The sequence below is a fragment of the Epinephelus lanceolatus genome, chromosome 16 (assembly GCF_041903045.1).
Source record: "Epinephelus lanceolatus isolate andai-2023 chromosome 16, ASM4190304v1, whole genome shotgun sequence".
In the NCBI taxonomy this organism is placed as follows: domain Eukaryota; kingdom Metazoa; phylum Chordata; class Actinopteri; order Perciformes; family Serranidae; genus Epinephelus; species Epinephelus lanceolatus.
Genome location: NC_135749.1, coordinates 20,018,821 through 20,036,878, shown reverse-complemented (window position 1 = coordinate 20,036,878; position 18,058 = coordinate 20,018,821). Strand labels below are relative to the sequence as shown.

At 41.3% G+C, this 18,058-nt stretch overlaps 1 protein-coding gene across 1 annotated transcript; it reads right to left on the bottom strand.

The window, feature by feature from the left end:
- Positions 1-1,560: 1,560 nt before the first annotated feature.
- lix1l (limb and CNS expressed 1 like) lies at positions 1,561-16,126 on the bottom strand. Its single transcript, XM_033636587.2, has 6 exons — positions 15,575-16,126; positions 11,407-11,570; positions 10,947-11,087; positions 8,567-8,662; positions 8,088-8,165; positions 1,561-6,883 (listed from the first exon to the last, which is right to left on the bottom strand). Exons 1-6 carry the CDS (start codon positions 15,912-15,914, stop codon positions 6,632-6,634), a joined length of 1,071 nt encoding a protein of 356 aa, XP_033492478.1. The 5' UTR covers positions 15,915-16,126; the 3' UTR covers positions 1,561-6,631.
- Positions 16,127-18,058: the final 1,932 nt, after the last annotated feature.

Below are 18,058 nucleotides of genomic sequence, written 5' to 3'. Positions count from 1 at the left end.
ATCCCATAATAAACTTTAAGCATATTATAATTCAAGTGGAAGGAACACTGGACCTCAGCACCTCCGCTTGGCTCTGTTTTCAGGCTTTAGAAAATTTGGCCTGTGACAGGAGACTTTGGTCTAAAACGGGTCATTTTCAGAGAAAGCAGCTGTTAATCATGTCAGTCGCTGCTTGTGAACTACAGTCACTCTGTCAAATGAATCAAAATTCTGTTACTGCATTGCCTAGTCTCAAATATTTTCAGAAACATTTTTAAGTGTAGTTTTTACCACAGTTTTAAGTTTTGACCCAACCAAGAAATACCCACCAGCCAGAGCAAATGTTCTCATTTTACAGCCAAACCATTTCTAAAAACACTTCAGGCAAGAAATGGGCAATGCAGTGCACACAGTCATGATTCATATTTGATCAGCACTACCTGGTGGTGGGAGTGGGGGAGACTGGTCTTGCAGGATTACTACTTTTTTTTTTTTTTTAATTCAAATTTTAAAAAAGGAGTGAATAACTTTTGCTAGCACTATAGAAGTCTACATAAAAGAAAGATAACTTAAATAAAAGTTTCTTTGTTACTTTGAGCTGAAAACAAAAAAAAATGAACATATGTTTCAACTGCACAACAACGGCACTAATCATCATCCAAACATGTGGAAATAAGTTCACAAGTTCAAGCTAGCAGCATACTGTTTTCATTACATCAGATGCATTACATCATTCTATCTAACGATGTTTATCTGTAATGTCTCCATAAAAAAAAACAATTTAAAAGATCCAATTAATCGTAGAAAAAGAATGACTCATTCTGTTTTATGCTATTGATCTTTTTTTCTAGCCTTTACAGGTTAAAACGTGTTTTGGAGCACACCCCAAAACATGCATTGTGTACATTACATACAGTCTGTAAAATAAATTCTGAACTGTTTGTGAAAAGCTCCTTTTATATTTGTAGTAAATTAAACATACACCATTTAACATTACAAATGATTATCTACTTTGTCGACGCAAAGACACGCAGACGCGAACGCATTGGGACACATCGAGACGCATTGGCCACCATGATGTGTGCTTGAGTCTCAAAATGTGTTGTCCATTTTGTTGATACGTGACGCAGCAATGTGTGTAATACCATGCATTGCCAGCAGGGGTGATAATGCAAGCAACATACTTTAAATTAACCACTTTTTGTTATTCACAGAAGAAGCAGGTATGAAATATGGCGGGCAAGGAGGAAAAACTTCGCGAACTCGTACAGGCACACCCCCATTTATATGACAGTTCCAGTGCCCTGCACTCTAATAAAATAGCAGTGCTAGCTAGCTACAGCAGTACTAGCTAGCCGGAATGTACCAGTTACTCTGCTACCCCCTATTGCGCAAGCGATGTATTGCATTTCAAGTGCTGCCTGCTTCGCTTGCGTTCAATGTGTTGACTATGAAAGGAAGTGCGTTGCTTGCGTCGCTTGCTTGCGTTGTGTGTGTCGACTATGAAACTGCCATACAACTTACTTGGCCCTCGTTGTGTACTACAGTGAGCAGTGAAATGAATAACATAAACAATCAATAAACATTTGTATGAGCCATTTTATTACATCATAGAAATATACTAAAAGTATAAACACGGAATACAAAATGTTCATAGAAAATACATACAATAAGGGCCTTCAGAAACACTTTTATAAAACAATACTGTAAAGAATATGAAACATATCAAAACAAAACTTAATCAACACATCATGCATCAAAACCAAAGGATGAAAAGCCCAAGATTTTTTCTGTTTATAAAATGGATAGCAAAAAAAATATATTGTTTAAAAAAGCCTTCATTGATAATGATCACAAAGAAAGGTTAAAGGCAGTTGTAGGAGAGCTCTGAGATTAATGGCTTGTGGTCAAAAATCAAACACATAATAAGCATCTGAATTAGGGAGAAAATGCCAAAAAAATAAAAATAAATTCAAGATCTTCAGTCTCTGTAATCAGCCCATTTAAATACTCATTGGGTTTTTCTCCCTAATTACATTTCAGCTTTGTAAATCTTAGCAAACTGGATCATGAGACCAAAAAAAAAAATCACTGATGAATTCAGAAAACAAGGACGATGTGAGATTAGCAGGGTTCGAGGTGCAGAATTGTGAGGTCCAAGTGTTTCGCTCCATCAGTTCGAAGTTCAAATTTAATTTTTCAGTATTCACTGAAAAGAGCTGCGGGGTCTTTTCCAAGAAGAAAAAAAATATATTCCTCCTTGTGCTGCACACATATTTTGCAAGCTGAGTACCAAACAAAGAATATAAAATGAATATAAATGTATACCAAAGGTAGTAAGGTTTAATAAGTCCTTCATAAGCTAATGTCATGTAACATATTTAAGGAGTTGTGCAACATTTTGGGACATATGTTGATTCACCTTCTGGTGGAGAGTCAGATGAAAACACTGATACCAATTTCATGTATGTACTGTGAATATCAAAGGGACCGTTCACCCCAAAATCAAGTATACACATTTTTCCACTTTGCTGTAGTGCTATTGTTTTGGGTTAAGTTGCAGAGTGTTGATGATATCAGCCGTAGAGATGTCTGCCTTCTCTCAAATATAATAGAACTAGATGGCACTCGGCTTGTGGTGCTCAAAGTGCCAAAAAATTAAATTCAAGACAGCTCATCAGTAATGTCTCTTTTCAGAAATCATGACCCGGTTACTCAAGATAATCCACAGACCTTGTTGTGAGCAGTTTCATGTTGTAACTATTTTCTTCCTACTAAACTACACCCACCAACTGTATCACCCACAGAGGAAAGCGTGCGCCTGCTCACTGAAAAGAGGCATGTGCTTTTGATGTAATGATTAATGGTGTTGGTGCAGCTGCAACATTAGCTAGCAATAAATACACATCTCCCTCTGCGCAGTGATATGGTTAGCGAATGTAGTTCCGTAACAAGGTTACGGAAAATGGTTCCTACATAAAACTGCTCACAACAAGGGCTGTGGATTATCTTGAGTAACCAGATCATGAGACATTGCTGATGAGTTTTTCAGTGCCATCTAGTTCCATATCCTCCTGAGACCCTGTGTCCTCATATGAGGAAATCACATTTTGGGTTTCTTGACCTTAAACTTCATTCTACTTAACTTAGACCTGTTGTCCTCATTTGTGGACACTTTGTGGTGCCATCTAGTGGTAGTAAGAGCACAATACACTAATCCATGTAAAAACAAAATGGCAGCCATCTCTGCCAAGTCAGTTTGCAGCCAATCCTGACACAAAAGTAGACAAGGTCCAAAACCTGATCACATTTTATGGCTGAAACTTGTTTTTTTGTGATGTTTGTGGTTTGATATGGCAACAAATTTGATCACTTTTAACAACAGTAACAAGCTAAGACACTTTTAATTAGGAAGTACTTGTTTGAAGACATTGGGACTTTATTAACGTCTTGTTTGAGGACACTGAGACTTTACTGTTATTCTTGTTTGAGGACATTGGGACTTTATTATCGTTGACAATGTTTCGTTTTTTTATACTTATCAGGTTCTACTGATCCCAAATAACAAGGCGAAATTAAAAACATATACCAAACAAAAGTCCAGGTCTCAGGAGGATATACTGAAGAGAAGGCAGCCATCTGCCAATATATCCACCACTCAGCAACTCAAACCGAAGCAATCAGCTTTTTTCTGCCTTTATGCTAAGCTAAGCTAACGGGCTGCTCGCTGTGGCCTTACATTAAAAGGACAGGTATGAGAGCGGTATCAATCCTCTCCTCTAACTCTCCGCCAGAAAGTGAATAAGCAAATTTTCCAAATTGTTGGACTATTCCTTTAAGGTACTGTCGCAGTAATATAGCATGGTGTCTATAATTTTACCTTTAAATGTAATGACATAAAGACAAAAACAAGTAAAGCTGAGTATAACGTCTTTTAAAGACCTCATTAAAGGAAATTAAACTTTCTTTCTTTTCTTGCATGTTGCCAATTTCATGAAGGCACAATGATCCCAGGGAGGAGACACAGCAATAAAATAATAAAACTGGATCTGGCTTTAATCACACTCCAGTTCTGCGTCTTTGTTTCCCCCAAATTTAGTGTAATCAGTTTCTGCTGTTGACAATCCAGCATTCAGCAGTGAGAATGAGCCCTCCTGCTGTTTAACTTGCATAACTCACTGCCCACATTTCCATCCAGCTGCATATTATCAGTTAAACTCTCACTTCCATTACATGGGGTCTTTAAAAGGCTACTCACCGAAACACCTTCATCCGTATAATGTATTCAATACATTTTAGATACATAGAGAAATATAAAGATATCACATTTACAGTATAAATCAGGTCCTTCAACATAAAAACATTTGAAAGGTGAGAAGTGCGAGTTACATACACTGTTACACACCAGCACTGCCTCCAGTATGTCAAAACAACATAAACCACCAAGAGCTGGGACTGTTTTGTGTCGACTACAATGACTCACACATCATGAATCAACTTGTTAAAAACAAAAGATCCCTCCACTCATTTTTTTTGACCTTCACATTTTACGCCCACATCATCGCTATTCTTTGTTTCTGCTGAGATCAAGACCTAAATGTTAATCTACTAGGCAACAGCTCTTAAAAACTCCTCTAAATGAAGCACATGACAAACACAACCTGCATCTAGGGCTGTACCGAAAGTCCGCCAACAAATATGAATTAAAGCAGAATATTTTGTTTGGTAACAACGTGAATTTTGCACATGATCACATTAGGGATGCTAATTTATAATTTTTCTTTTGTGACCGATAGCTGACCCTCATTAATTGATCATTAACCATTAACCAACAAGTTTGGTCTCTGCGTGAGTTTGTTGGGACCGTTTAACGGCTCGGTGTTGGGTGGCAGCCACTGCTGTGTTGGCTCGTGCTAACCGGGCACCCTTGTGCTAACTGACCATCCTCATAAAGGTGTTGACTTCGTAAATTTCTGTTTCCTTGGATGGTGAAGGTATTACCCACCAAACTCTTTCTCTAGCCCTTTTTAAATAGGAATTGTGCAAATTTGCAGGAAAGCCCAATCCGTCTTCGTTCAGCATTGGCAGTATAAAATCAAAACTGGGGAGTGCAGCGAGGCAAAGGGGGGCGTGAGCAAGTAACAAAACGTGTAGCTCAGCGTGTGACGTAAACAGTGACGTACTCCAAGGGAGTCTGTCCTTCGGCGATTCTCTCGTAAGTTGGCCCGTCCTTCACCGTTCCCGTCATTGGACGACGGCCTCGTTAATGGCCTCTTTGTTTGCAAGGGCAAGGAGGGCGCGCAATTCCTTGTCTCCTCAGTTGCTCATCTTTACTGTGTCTGTCAGGTTTGCGTTTCCCTCTTGCTACTAGCTGCTCATTCCTGCTATCAGCTGTTTCCTGTTTATCCACCGCCAGTGGGTGGCATGTGCGGCATCATCAACAGCTCCTCCAACAAGTCTTCAGCAGCCCCTCCCGTGGCGTAAGGTAGCGGGAGTTACTGGAAATATTTGGATCACGAGTTGGAAACAATCCTAGACAGCCACCACTGGAATCTATGTCTACAGATAGTATAATACTAATAATATTAGTACAGCCTGATCTTTATCTGCTGCTGTGCAGAAATACAGGGTTTTAACAGCATGCAAAAAATTGTTGTTGATTTAGAATTTGAATGTCGAGGTTATGAATGAACCTCCAAACTATTCGGTACAGCCCTGCGTGTATCACAAGAGTAATTCAGTCGTCTACATGTTAAACAACATCGCTATGCAGATCTTTTCATTGATAGCACACTGAAAATATACATTCAGCTACTGTCATGATCACCAAGCATAAAATGAACACTAAAATAACTGTCAAAAGCCTTAACAAACAAAAAGAAACATAGTGATGATTCACTATCTGTTTTTTTTTAACCTGAGCTGCTGTCAGAGCAATCAGTCACCTGCTGACATTTTAGCAAAGTACCCACAAATTATTACATGAGCCAATAGGTATGTTTCGACGCTTACTTGAAATCTGGTATTATCTGAGGATGCAATTTCCACATATTTACATTAGGGTTATTACTGTTTTTGTAGAGATATTCTTCTCATTAACGGACACAGGGTACTTGCCATAAAGGTTTTAAAGACCCATATGTTTTTCCAACTTCACTTGCCAGAGTCCAAAATACTATATGCAAACAGACACACTCCAAACATGAAGAAACAACCTTCAGAATGATCCATACTTTGATCGAATGTGTTTGGTTTGATGGGTCATATTAACTTATGTCCCGTACATTCACTGATGAAAGGCAGGCTGTGTTTCTATAGGTCTACTTGGCGTAAATACAGTTTGAAATAATGAAAAAAACAAGTAAACCCCAGTCCGTTGGAATGCCAAGCAAGTTTACAGGTTATTTTTGAAAAGCACTGTTATCCTGTAATCACTAGGCACAAAGAGGTAACGGCTATAGTGGCAAGTGTCGGTTTTATGGACAAGTGTGCATACTGTAATTCAAGGCCTGATTACCTGGTTCTCATAACGAAACACAAGATATGAAACCTAAAAGTTCAGACGAAGCACCTTTATATCTATAAAGTGATCAATACTGTTACCAGGAATCCTACGGAGTGTGAAGGCATGTTTCCGCAACGGATGGCAGGTTTAGTGCGAGGGCAGGGTGGCAGTGTTGGCTGCATTGAGTTGGCCCACAGCTAACATCAGGATGTCTTTCTTCTCTTTGTAAAAACGCAGTTCTCTGCCCGCAAGCCTGGCGTCCTCCAGTTCTCGCTCCGTTGACGCCACCTCCTGAGCAATGGTGCCTGCCACACTCTGTTCCCGGTTCACCCAGTCGGCGGCCATCTGAGTGCGCATGTCATCGTCCAGAGCCCGGTGGGAATAGTGAGCCAGCACTTCCTGTAAATAAAATAAGAGGGAAAGATTGGCTACTAATCACTTTTGTTACCAATGTTACGCACGAAAGTCATGTGACAGACATCACATACGTCACTAGCACAGCATACTGGCATACTACGCTACATTGTTATGTTATTAAAAGATTTCAACGTTGACTTCGTGGCACAAACACTGATCTCCTGGGTGAAAGTCCTGGGCTTGTGTGACACATCCACCACTCCTCCCGCCCACCCTGACCTCTTCCATCTTTTTACAACACTACATGGACTTTGTTGCTTTTTATGCTATGTTACCTCACTTCTTCCTCAGCTCTCATAATAATTACTACAACCACCTGAGGGCGCCGCCTTAAAATAGACGGAAGTATGGGTCATGATAAGCTTCCTGCACAGTCGACATCTATGGCCAATTTTTCGGTGATTGTGTACTGATTTTTTATAGAAACATATATACAAACACTAAGCCTTCTTGAAAATCTGATACTAAACTAAAACTAGCACTCTGAAAACTAACTAAAAGTAAATTAAAAAGTCAAAACTAATATAAAATAACTCTAATTCAAAATATCAAACTATGATAACTTTGGTGAGACTCCAGTAAATCTTTGGCCATGGCTAACAAAATTCAAAGGGTAAAGGATGTAAAACATATTTCCAATTTACAGTATGAACACACCGATATACGGTGGGGATACCAATTTAAACAACTGGGTATTTGCCGGACACGATAGATCCACACCAATGTCAAGTTTTTTCATCAATCTAAAATTCAGTGTTACAGCTATCAATTACATTCATTCAGTCACAGTGGGCTGCCAACTTAGTTTTTAGCAACACAGCAAACCTTGGCCTCACGTTGTCTCACGTTACCTCACATAAAATAGATGTAATGAAATGTAGTGAAAAGGCAACACTGGTAACACTGTTCATCCAAGATGATAAACTACAGCCTAATGCAACTTGAGATTATTTTTGCACATTTTTGGTAGCCTGTTAGAATTTCTAATGCTCTTCTGCAGTGACGCTGTACTCCAGCTCACTGCAGCTCTCTAGCAAGAAAAAATGTTTAATCTGTCTGGACCAGTCATGCTATGTAGGGGAAGACTTAAAACAGACCTTGTTTGTTTATGAGACATAATGAAAAGTCATAAAAACTACTACTGCACTTGGATAATTGAACCCATCTGTGAGGTAAATGACAGTACCTGTCGGGAACACTGTCGTTCTCTCATGGCTTTGAGACTCCCGTTCCAGTGCAGCAGCTGGAACACAGTCATTAGCTCCTGAAACACAAACACAGCCAAGCCAGCAGGAATTAGGGATGAAACTTGCTTCAGGACACTCAATACGCAGCAGCGACTCTGTTATAAATCATGCATGTCTCATTCAGAATCCTTATTTCCAGTTAGATGTAGGGTTCTGGCTTCAAGCTCAATGCTATTAGTAAAAGATAAACAGGTCACATGTGGGCTCAAACTCATGTTTATTATCCCACTGGAGTAGTTAGCTCTATGGAGGCATACAAAAATGACATTTCACATTCAAGCTCAACACATGCGGAACATTTTAACATCTTGGCCCCTCGGCTCAACCTTTGCCAATGATATTTTCACACTTCTTTTGTGCATCTGAGGAGCATAAAATACTACTTAACTCAACGCAGACATTCCTGAATTCTACACACCTGAAACTCCAGCATGGATTTTCCTTTGTTGGACTCAAGCATGAAGCGAAATGCCCCAATTCCTGTGTTGGGATTATCAGCCTCTTCTCTGTTTCCCTGTGAACAACAACAACGAGTTCAAAGGGACCTGTTATGCTCGTTACAATTGTATTTAAGTGTACTTTAATGTGCACTTTTTTTTTATCATTCTGTCTGTGCTGGAACACCTGTATTAACCCTCTGTCGGAAACGCGCCATTTGAAAACCTGTCTCTTTAAGGTCCCGCCCCCAAAAAGCCTAGTTAGCTCTGACTGGCCAGCATTTTCGGGTCTTCCGTATTTTGGTGTCTTGCATAATTTTTTCCCCAAGCATATTCCACCTAATAGTGTGTTACGATTGGCTACTACTACATGCTATGATTGGCTAGTACTGGTCACATTAACACGTCAAAGTCGAGGGCTGTTAGGGCAAGTACAAGCCAATCACAGTAGGGCGGGACTAGGCATAACACACTTGGGAAAAAACATAACACCAGCGTCTTTGCACAGCACTGTTCCAGCAGGAATATATCCCAAATCCAGAGAAAGAAAATTAACACCATTAACAACCAAGTTTACGTGCTTCCCCGATGTTAGCATGAAGCTATACGTAGCAGTGTAGGCTACATGACGTAAACACTTGCAGTAGTGTGCCTAGAGCAGATTACCATATAAAGACATACATCATGGGCCGACTGAAGCTTGTCTCAAATAGTTTAAAAAACAAACAAACACTGAAAACAGAGTACTCAGAACGGTGTGAAGCCTGAGGTGTCTCCACACAGGGATTATTTTCACATATATTTACCCCATTATTTGAAACTTTTGTCATGTTTTATACCAGTATCAGACACTGTAACATTATATACACCGATCAGCCAAAACATTAAAACCACTGGTGGGTGAAGTGAATAACATTGATCATCTTGTTACAGTGCAGTGTTCTGTTGGGAAACCTTGGATCCTGGCATTCATGTGGATGCTACTTGATGTGCTCCACCCACCCAAACACAGCACTTGTCGATGGCAGTGGCCCCCCCAGCAGGACAGTGCACCCTGCCACACCACAAAAACTGCTCAGGAATGAACCGAGGAACAGGACAAAGAGCTCAAGGCATCACCCTGGCCTCCAAATACCCCAGATCCCAATCTGAGCGAACATTTGAGGGATGTGCTGGTACCCCACAGGTATCCCTGATCCATGGTGGGTTCTCCTTGGACCGGACTTGGCTCTGACCTGTCAAGGCATGGACACAGGACCTCTTGAGAGTGTCATTTGGTGTCTGGCACCAGGGCGTTACCTTCAGATCTTTTGAGTCCCATGAGTTCTGAGGTGGGGTAACAACACGTCCCATAGATGTTTGATCAGATTGGGATCTTGGCAATTTGGAGGCCAGCCTGGAGCTCTTTCTCACATTCCTTAGGCCATTCATGAGCGGTTTTTGTGGTGTAGCATGGTGCACTGTCCTGCTGCGGGGCCACTGTTACTGGGGAGTGCTGTTGCCGTTAGGGTAAAGTAAAAGTAAAGGTAAAGTTCCACTGATTGTCACACACCTGAGTGTGTGAAATTTGTTCTCCGCATTTGACCCATCCCCTGAGGGAGCGGTGAGCAGCAGCAGTGCTGCGCTCGGGAATCAGGGTGGCAACAGGGTCTGCACTGGTGTTTAGGTGGGTGGAGCGTGTCAGGTGGCATCCACATGAATGTCAGAACCCAAGGTTTACTAGCAGAACATTGCACTGTAACAAGATGATCAATGTTGTTCATTTTACCTGTCAGTGGTTTTAATGTTTTGGCTGATTGGTGTATACATACATAACAGAAAATAAGAAAGGTTTAATAGGTCCCCTTTGATGTCAGTGTGCTGTGTGGCCCAAACAACATTTTCACAAATACAAGTATAAAGACGGTATAAAAACATTTTTGGTCGAGGGGTAGTTGTGTAAAAGTAATGATATCTGACGTATGTCTCCTTGACGAAAGCTTCTTCAGAGAGTTTAGTGTAGTGGTTTACAATAATTTCTCTATAGAAGCCAACTTGGCAAAAGAGTGAGATTTCGGGCAGCAATTCATTGCAAAGCAATCTTCCTTCATTATTGGTATGCATTGTGCATGCTTTCACTAAATCTACCATACTGCAAATAGCCATGTGCACTACATATACATATATGATGTTAAATAATGTAAAGTATTTGCATCTGTATCTTACATTTATATCATTTTCTGTCCTTTTACATTTAATTTTCTTTCATTTTACCAGTATGTCAACACAATATACTGCACATATACTGTGACTTGCTTCCTCCTTACTGACAGTTAAGGACTTAAGCATGCAACCATCTGTTATCTATTATACCTAACTTACATTGAACGACGCCAGGGCCTCACTGACGCTCTTCTCAATGAAGTCGTCTGTGATGCGTCGAGAGGGATGTTCATTGAAAACAGAGTTCATCAGGGCAATCTTGGCAGCGCTGCGTCTCGCCTCTGCCTTGGTGGGACAGAACTGTCAAACAGTGGGGGAAACATGCATTGGTGGTCAGATAAAATCAGAAATACAGACACGCAGCCAAAGAGATAAAGACAGCCAGTGTTTACGTGGAGTAAAGTTAGCAACAGTGTGCACAGACCTAAATTATCTGTTTTGTGCTCTTGCATCCATATTTGGTATATTGTGGTTGCAGGCATGTTGGAAATTTGTGAGCTTGTAACACTGCACTTGAGTGGCTATTTTTCTTACAGTACAATATTTTTGTACAGTAGAGTTTCTCCAACACACACCAGCATCTTATCACAATCACGCTAAGAACATGCAGACACAGTACCTGGAAACTTCCGAAGCAGCTGCCTCCAGGAAGACTGACATAGCAAACATATGGCGGGCTGTTGGATGGGACCATTTCATAAACAACTAGAGCTCCGTTCCGCAGGTCGGCCCCTCTGGTCAGCTTCATCTGCCAAAACTCCTGTAAAGCCTCCACCACGTTTACTGGAGGGCACAGAGATAACAGAAGCCTCGTCACAGTGGGGCATATCAGCACTTTCACACAGTACCATGACTGCGCACTGCTACATCCTCTCTAAACACAAAGATGGAAATGGTGGGGGGAAGGTCATCTCCAGGATGCCAGAGGTTTTTCCTGAAAATATTTAGGTGGCTACTTAGAGGAAATTCTGCATCACCTCAGAGGAGCTGCTTAAAGAAACACTCCCTCAACTCTACAGTTACATTTCAGCCCTCCGAAAGGAAACAACAACAAAGAAAAAGCCGTAAAAACTTGAGACTGAGTCAGACATGATTATTTGGTTTTGGATCTGCGGGGAGATGTGAGTGCAGCCAACGTTATTCGGGGCTGTTTGACTTCTGTTAGCGTTCAGCTATTCCCTGCTGAGCCCTCGCTGTTTGATGCGAACACAGGCAGCCTGCTTCTCGCTCACGTACAGAGTCTGGAGCCTGATCAGTGCGTTTTAGGGCTGCAGCTTTGTAACTAGTGACTTCTCTGTAAACAAGCTGAGATATATTCTGACATCAGTTATATAAATCCCTAAAGTGCAGTTTAAATAGTTCTGTTATTGCCCTCACTGCTCACTATAAACTGTTCTCTTGTTGTTAGCCAGTTAAAACTAATAACGTGTGTTTAAATGAAAACAGCACTATTAACCAGAGGTGTGGACCTGAGTCACATAACTTGGACTTGAGTGAGACTCAAGTTTGATGGCTTTAGACTCAACTTGACAAGATTAAAAAAAGACTCCACTTGGACTTTAACACCAATGACTAAGACTTGAGCCTTTTGACTTGAAAATACTTGAGACCTTCCCCCCAAGCCCAAAGATATATGAACTAACGTTAACGCTATTCATTCATTCTTAGCAAGTCAACACTTAATTTCCAAGATCCACTTTGTTCGAAACAATCCGACAGCATTCAATCAAGTTACAAGAGAGAACCATGAAAAACTAATGTTACGTTACTAGGCGCCAGTTGGAAAAATGATGATGCCAAAGACAATTTAGTAATTTAGTTAGTGCATACAACAACGACGAGTAATCAACATCAACTAATTACTGTATGTGAAACGTGCGGTTTGAAAGTTACAGACAGAGACACATGAACTTTGAATTATGGTTGCAGCGATATACTGCTTTCAAGGTATACCGTCACATAAATGTTGATGGTTAACATATTGTGCAAATTTCCTTATCTCGGATATTGAAAAAAAAAATGCAACTGGACATGAATCTCCCCTTTATTTTAGTTATTTTCTAGACTTTTTACTCATACTTCCATTAACAAACATTAAATAACCCTTCCAATTTCACTCTTTTAAGGGTCATTCTGACTGATAATAAGATAAATTCGGTCATACCCTGATCCCGCCATAATTTCTGAGATGGTTATCATACCGTGAAAATCTCATACTGCTGCAACCCTTACTTCCAAGTTTGCTCGACATTCAAAGTTGCACAAAGACCAGTACACAATAACATTAACATATAAAGAGACCTAGCTAATGTTAGCTTAACAGCTACATAACTTTTTAATAAACCTGTTTTAACAAATAAATACAAATTTTAAAAAGCATTCATGATTTTTGTTTTGTGAAACTGCTTGAGACTTAGGACGCATTCACACTGGCGCTATTTGGTCCGATTTAAACAAACCCTGGTCCGCTTCCACAGATAGTTCGGTTCCTTTGGAGTGGTGTGAACGCTCATTCGAACTCTGGTGCGGACCAAACGAGCGAACCCTGGTCCGCTTGAAAACTGGGGGTCTTGGTTCACTTACAAGTGAACCCTGGTGCAGTTCGCTTACAGTGGGAAATGCAAACGGACAATCCAGTGAACCAAAGAGAGGAAGTGACGTAGAGAGCAGTGCATTTTGGGTAGAAAAAAAACGAAACCAACAGAACAACCCAAGAGAAGAAGTTTTTAAACTGTTACGCGAGAGGATGGCGGCACGCAGATTTAATCGGTCGACGGATTAGTATCGCATCAAGGTGGGAAAAAAAAACAAAAAACTGCGACAGCAATATATTAAGGTCAGTTACTGAAGGAAATGGATTTCCGATTTTTGTCCTAGCCAATCAATGAGCCGGGTTTACCTCTTCCTCATGCTTTTTTTCTTCCAAGTCAGTGGTCGTTTCGGGCAATACTGCCCCCAAACGAGCAGCTGTTGTAACTGCGCGACATTGTCCAGGCGGTTCGGTCCACTTTATAAAGTGCAGTGTGAAAGTGAACCGAACCAAATGAAGGTGTGAAATTTTTCGGCATTCCCCGCCCAATTGAACAGAGTCCCCCGGACTATCCTGGTGTGAATGCGCCCTTACTTGTGACTTGCAAAACAATGACTTGGTCCTACCTCTGCTTTTAAAAGTTAAAGTTGCTCTCTGTGATATTACCTTCACGACAGATATTTATAAAACCAACGTGTGCTCTGTTTAAAACCTCACAATATATATTCTTTATCCAAAGTATCCTTCCAACTTAACTTACGCTGATACTAGATGTCTGACGAGCCATGGGATGTACAGTATATACATTTAACTGAAACGTTGAGTTGTTTCTCTAAACAAGGGGCCTCTTCCTAACAGTGATAATATAATACATTTTGGTCTGTTTTTTATCAGTTTCAGGAAGAAACAGGAAATATTGGGAGATAGTGGAGGAATACATGTGGCTTGGTGCTGGCTGCGACTCAAAGCCACAAAGCGGCAGTGGCCTGGCATCAATCAGCACATATCTGACATATGTATCACAGGAAAAGTAAAAATAGACTTGGATTATAAAAAGTATATCAAGCATGGTAGGAAATAGGCCTTTTTAAATGATCACTGACAGGATTACTTGACTTTGTCTTAATAGTGGGTTTTACTGCAAATTAAAGCCTTTAATTCCCTGGTAATGGCATAATTATAACTATACCACAGGAAAAATGCAGAAATTACAATACAATGTAGAGGAAATAATTAATACCAAATGGCAAATATGACGTGTGGGTTTTTTTTTAACCTAGCACGCTTTCTTCTACAGAATAAATCCCAAAATTGGAGCGACATTAAGACAAAAATATCAACAGTCATTAAGGCGCTGCCAATGTTGATGGTGCTAAGTAGCCTAAATGGGATAAAGGAGGGAAGAGGCTGTTAGTCAGGAGCACAGAGGGACAATCTTTTGGAAATAAATCCTATTAGTGGAGGACAGGAACGCTTGTACGTCCAAGAGCCAATATTAGTTAGATGCATGCACAGCTCTTTCCACTGTGCTGTAGTGATATGTAAAGTCATTTTTAAAGGTGGATAAAGTGTGTAATATTTTCAAAACATCTTGTATTATCCTTTTTTTCAGTGAAAAATAATAAATCCCAGTTGTGCATATTACATTCATCTGGTTCTGCTTACTAGGAGGTATGGTCTGGATAATACACAGCATATTTTTGATTTTAAGAAGACGGATAAATTCTATTTTGCTCAATAAAAAAGTGGATTGCCTAATTTCACCTTTAAAATCTTTGCTGCTGACAATAAGTAAAGCCCCTACTAGTATTAGTCACAGTTTACACTACAGGAGCAGTATTGTACCGTTTCCAGAGTGAAACAAGATGAATTTCATGTGACTAATGTGTAGGTATAATAGCTTATTGTTCTTAAATGTAAGCCCCAGAGCTGTGGTAGTTAATCCTATAATGAAGTGATGGATGCCAGTGTTACTATAGCTGTGTAAATATCAAAGGGAAACTTTATGGTGAAGTTGCATCAGGTGAAAATCACCATAATACACAGTTAAACAATATAAAGTTGGTATATTTGACACTGTGAAGCCAAATATGATTATTACAGGAATGCAGCGTGTTTTTTTCTGTCGCTAATCCACTTCCAAACAAATGGCGCAGCTAAAAGTGTCTCCTGAAAACTCCCCAAGTGTACACTGAACATTGTGACACACATTAGCCCCGTTATCTGCACATAAAACACAGCTTTATCGCCACTGTACCTCTGCCGTAACCTTGTGTGTGTTTGGCGAAGCTGCGGACCACAGCCTCCACTGCCTCCTTCAGCACCGCCGGGTTCCCCGGGTTACAGTGGCCGGCAGCCCCCTGCCCCAGCCCCGCTCCGATACCGCCGTACAGGCTGTGGAGCTGCAGCGGAGGCGGCGGAGGAGGAGGCCCGGACGAAGCGGCCAGAGAGGCCGGGGAGGGCAGCAGCGGCGCGATGGGGACCGTAACCCCGGGACGGAGAGAGGAGCGGAGGGTCCCGGTCGGTCCTGAACCGAACCCAATGCCTGGCTGTAGCCTCTGAGGGCGGATACTGTCCGGCATAACGTTAGATTCCATTGTCCCAACGTAACGTCTGCGAGGTCCCGCTCTGGATCAGATCTATACCGACGGTTACAGGTTCAACAATGGTCTCTGAGGGCTGGATGAACAAAGTGTTAGCTGGCTTTTGTCAATCACAGCCGAAAGAAGTAGTTAGCCGATGTTCATTCGACACATATCACCGCTGCTGTGCATCCTCACTCTCTGGATTAGACTGCGGGATTGTCAGTCAACTGGTGCCTTCACGGACCCCTCGTATTTTAAAGACTCTCTAGAACCATTACGATGTACTTCAATGTTTAGCCACTGATGTCCGTGGGTCTAGTGCAGGGGTGTCGAACTCATTTTAGTTCAGGGGCCACATACTGCTCAATGGCCCCCTTTACACCAGGCATCAACATGTGTTATTTGCAGTCGGATTGCAATCGGATAGCGCTTGACCGCATACATTTATACCTGGTATTAATATGCCTCTCTTGTGTCCACATACAGATCCGTTTGGTGTGCAATCACACTCATCCTCCTCTTCTTCTTCTTCTGCAAATATTTCCAGCAGCAGACTACAATATCATATCCTGTGCACCACAATAACAACAACAAGATGTTAGCCGCCCGTGAAGTTGTGTTATTGTATGGACACTTTTGTCGGACCAAATTGAGAGCAGACACTTCAGGCGTTTTTTTCAATACCAAGTAGGCCAAGTTCGGACTTTCGCATTCGGGAGTTTGGACTTGGCAAGTTCGAATCGGGAGTACAAACTCCCAAGGATGGCTGCCATTGCCGCTGGTCTGTGTGAAATGCATTCTGGGATTCCTGGCTGTCAGAAGTCCACACAAGTCACCTCCTGATGCATCCCCAATGGGCGACTGACTTGGGCTGGGGCTGTGACTGATGACGTTTCAAAAATCCACAAGGACACAAGTATAGGCATGAACGCAGATTGAGAAATGACTTTCGTCTCACCGTGACTCCATCCTCGACTGTCACCCGTATTTTCTTCTTCTTGGCAGTCGCTGCCCGGTGAGGGTTGTTGTCGTTGTCGTCTTCTTCCTTCTTCCTGTGTCCAGCTGGCGCACCTCGCTTATGTGTTTTTGCCCATTGAGTTGTTGCATGTGGATTGGAGATGCATTTGCATTTACACCTGTGTTTGATGTGGTCACAATGCATCCCTGACCACCTGCAGAAGTGGTTTGGCAGATCGGATAACAATTCGCCCTCAATACGTTTTGAGTGTATTTACACCTGTACATTCATGTGGTCAATCCGAGAGCAATCCGATCACAAAAAACGCATGTTAATGCAAGGTGTTAAGGAGGTAATAGTGATCTCAAGTGGGTTGGACCAGTAAAACCACTGCATGATAACCTATAAATAACTGCAAACATCTCCCTTTTTTTTTAGTGTACAGACATACTCTCTGAAAATTTTCATCCATTTACAAAACAAATGATGAACAGCCTGTGATATCCTCAGGACGTAAATGTTAGCAAGTGGAGAAGAAACAACTTTTTAGAAACTAAGGAGAGAGAAGGAGAGGTGCTTGGCGTATTATAGGAGGTCCACCAGCAGATTAAGCCTATGTCAGCCTAACTAGGGGCTGGTTCAAAACAAGCCTGAGCCAGCCCTAACTATAAGCTTTATCAAAAGGAAAGTCTTAAATCTAGTCCTAAATTTACAATCTGAAGTTTTGTCAGTGCCTCAGCAGCAGGGTTCCACCCATATAGTTTTAAGACAGAAGTCTAACACAGATTGTTTTGTACTGAAGCTGCTGGTTGACAATTTTTTGCACATTGTTCAATATCTCTAAATATGACCACAGTAAGTGTTTATTGTTATTTCAGAGAGCTGTATTTTGGTAAGGGTGGGAAAGCCTCTCAGGCAACATTTTACATGTATAAATTGCTCCTGAAACCTCTCAGCCTTCCCATGTGCATCAACATTATGTGTGCAAAGTCATCTGGAGGGCCGGATTGCACCTATTGGCGGCCAGGCTCTGGCCCCCAGGCCGTATGTTTGACACCCCTGTTCTAAGGTAACGAAACAAACAATTCTTCTTTTCAGGTACACTGGACCTTTAATCCAATCTCTTTATCTTAATCTTATCCTGTGTACTCTTCCTAAAGTTTCATCTTTTTTCTGTCCAACTGAGTTTGTGTGCAGG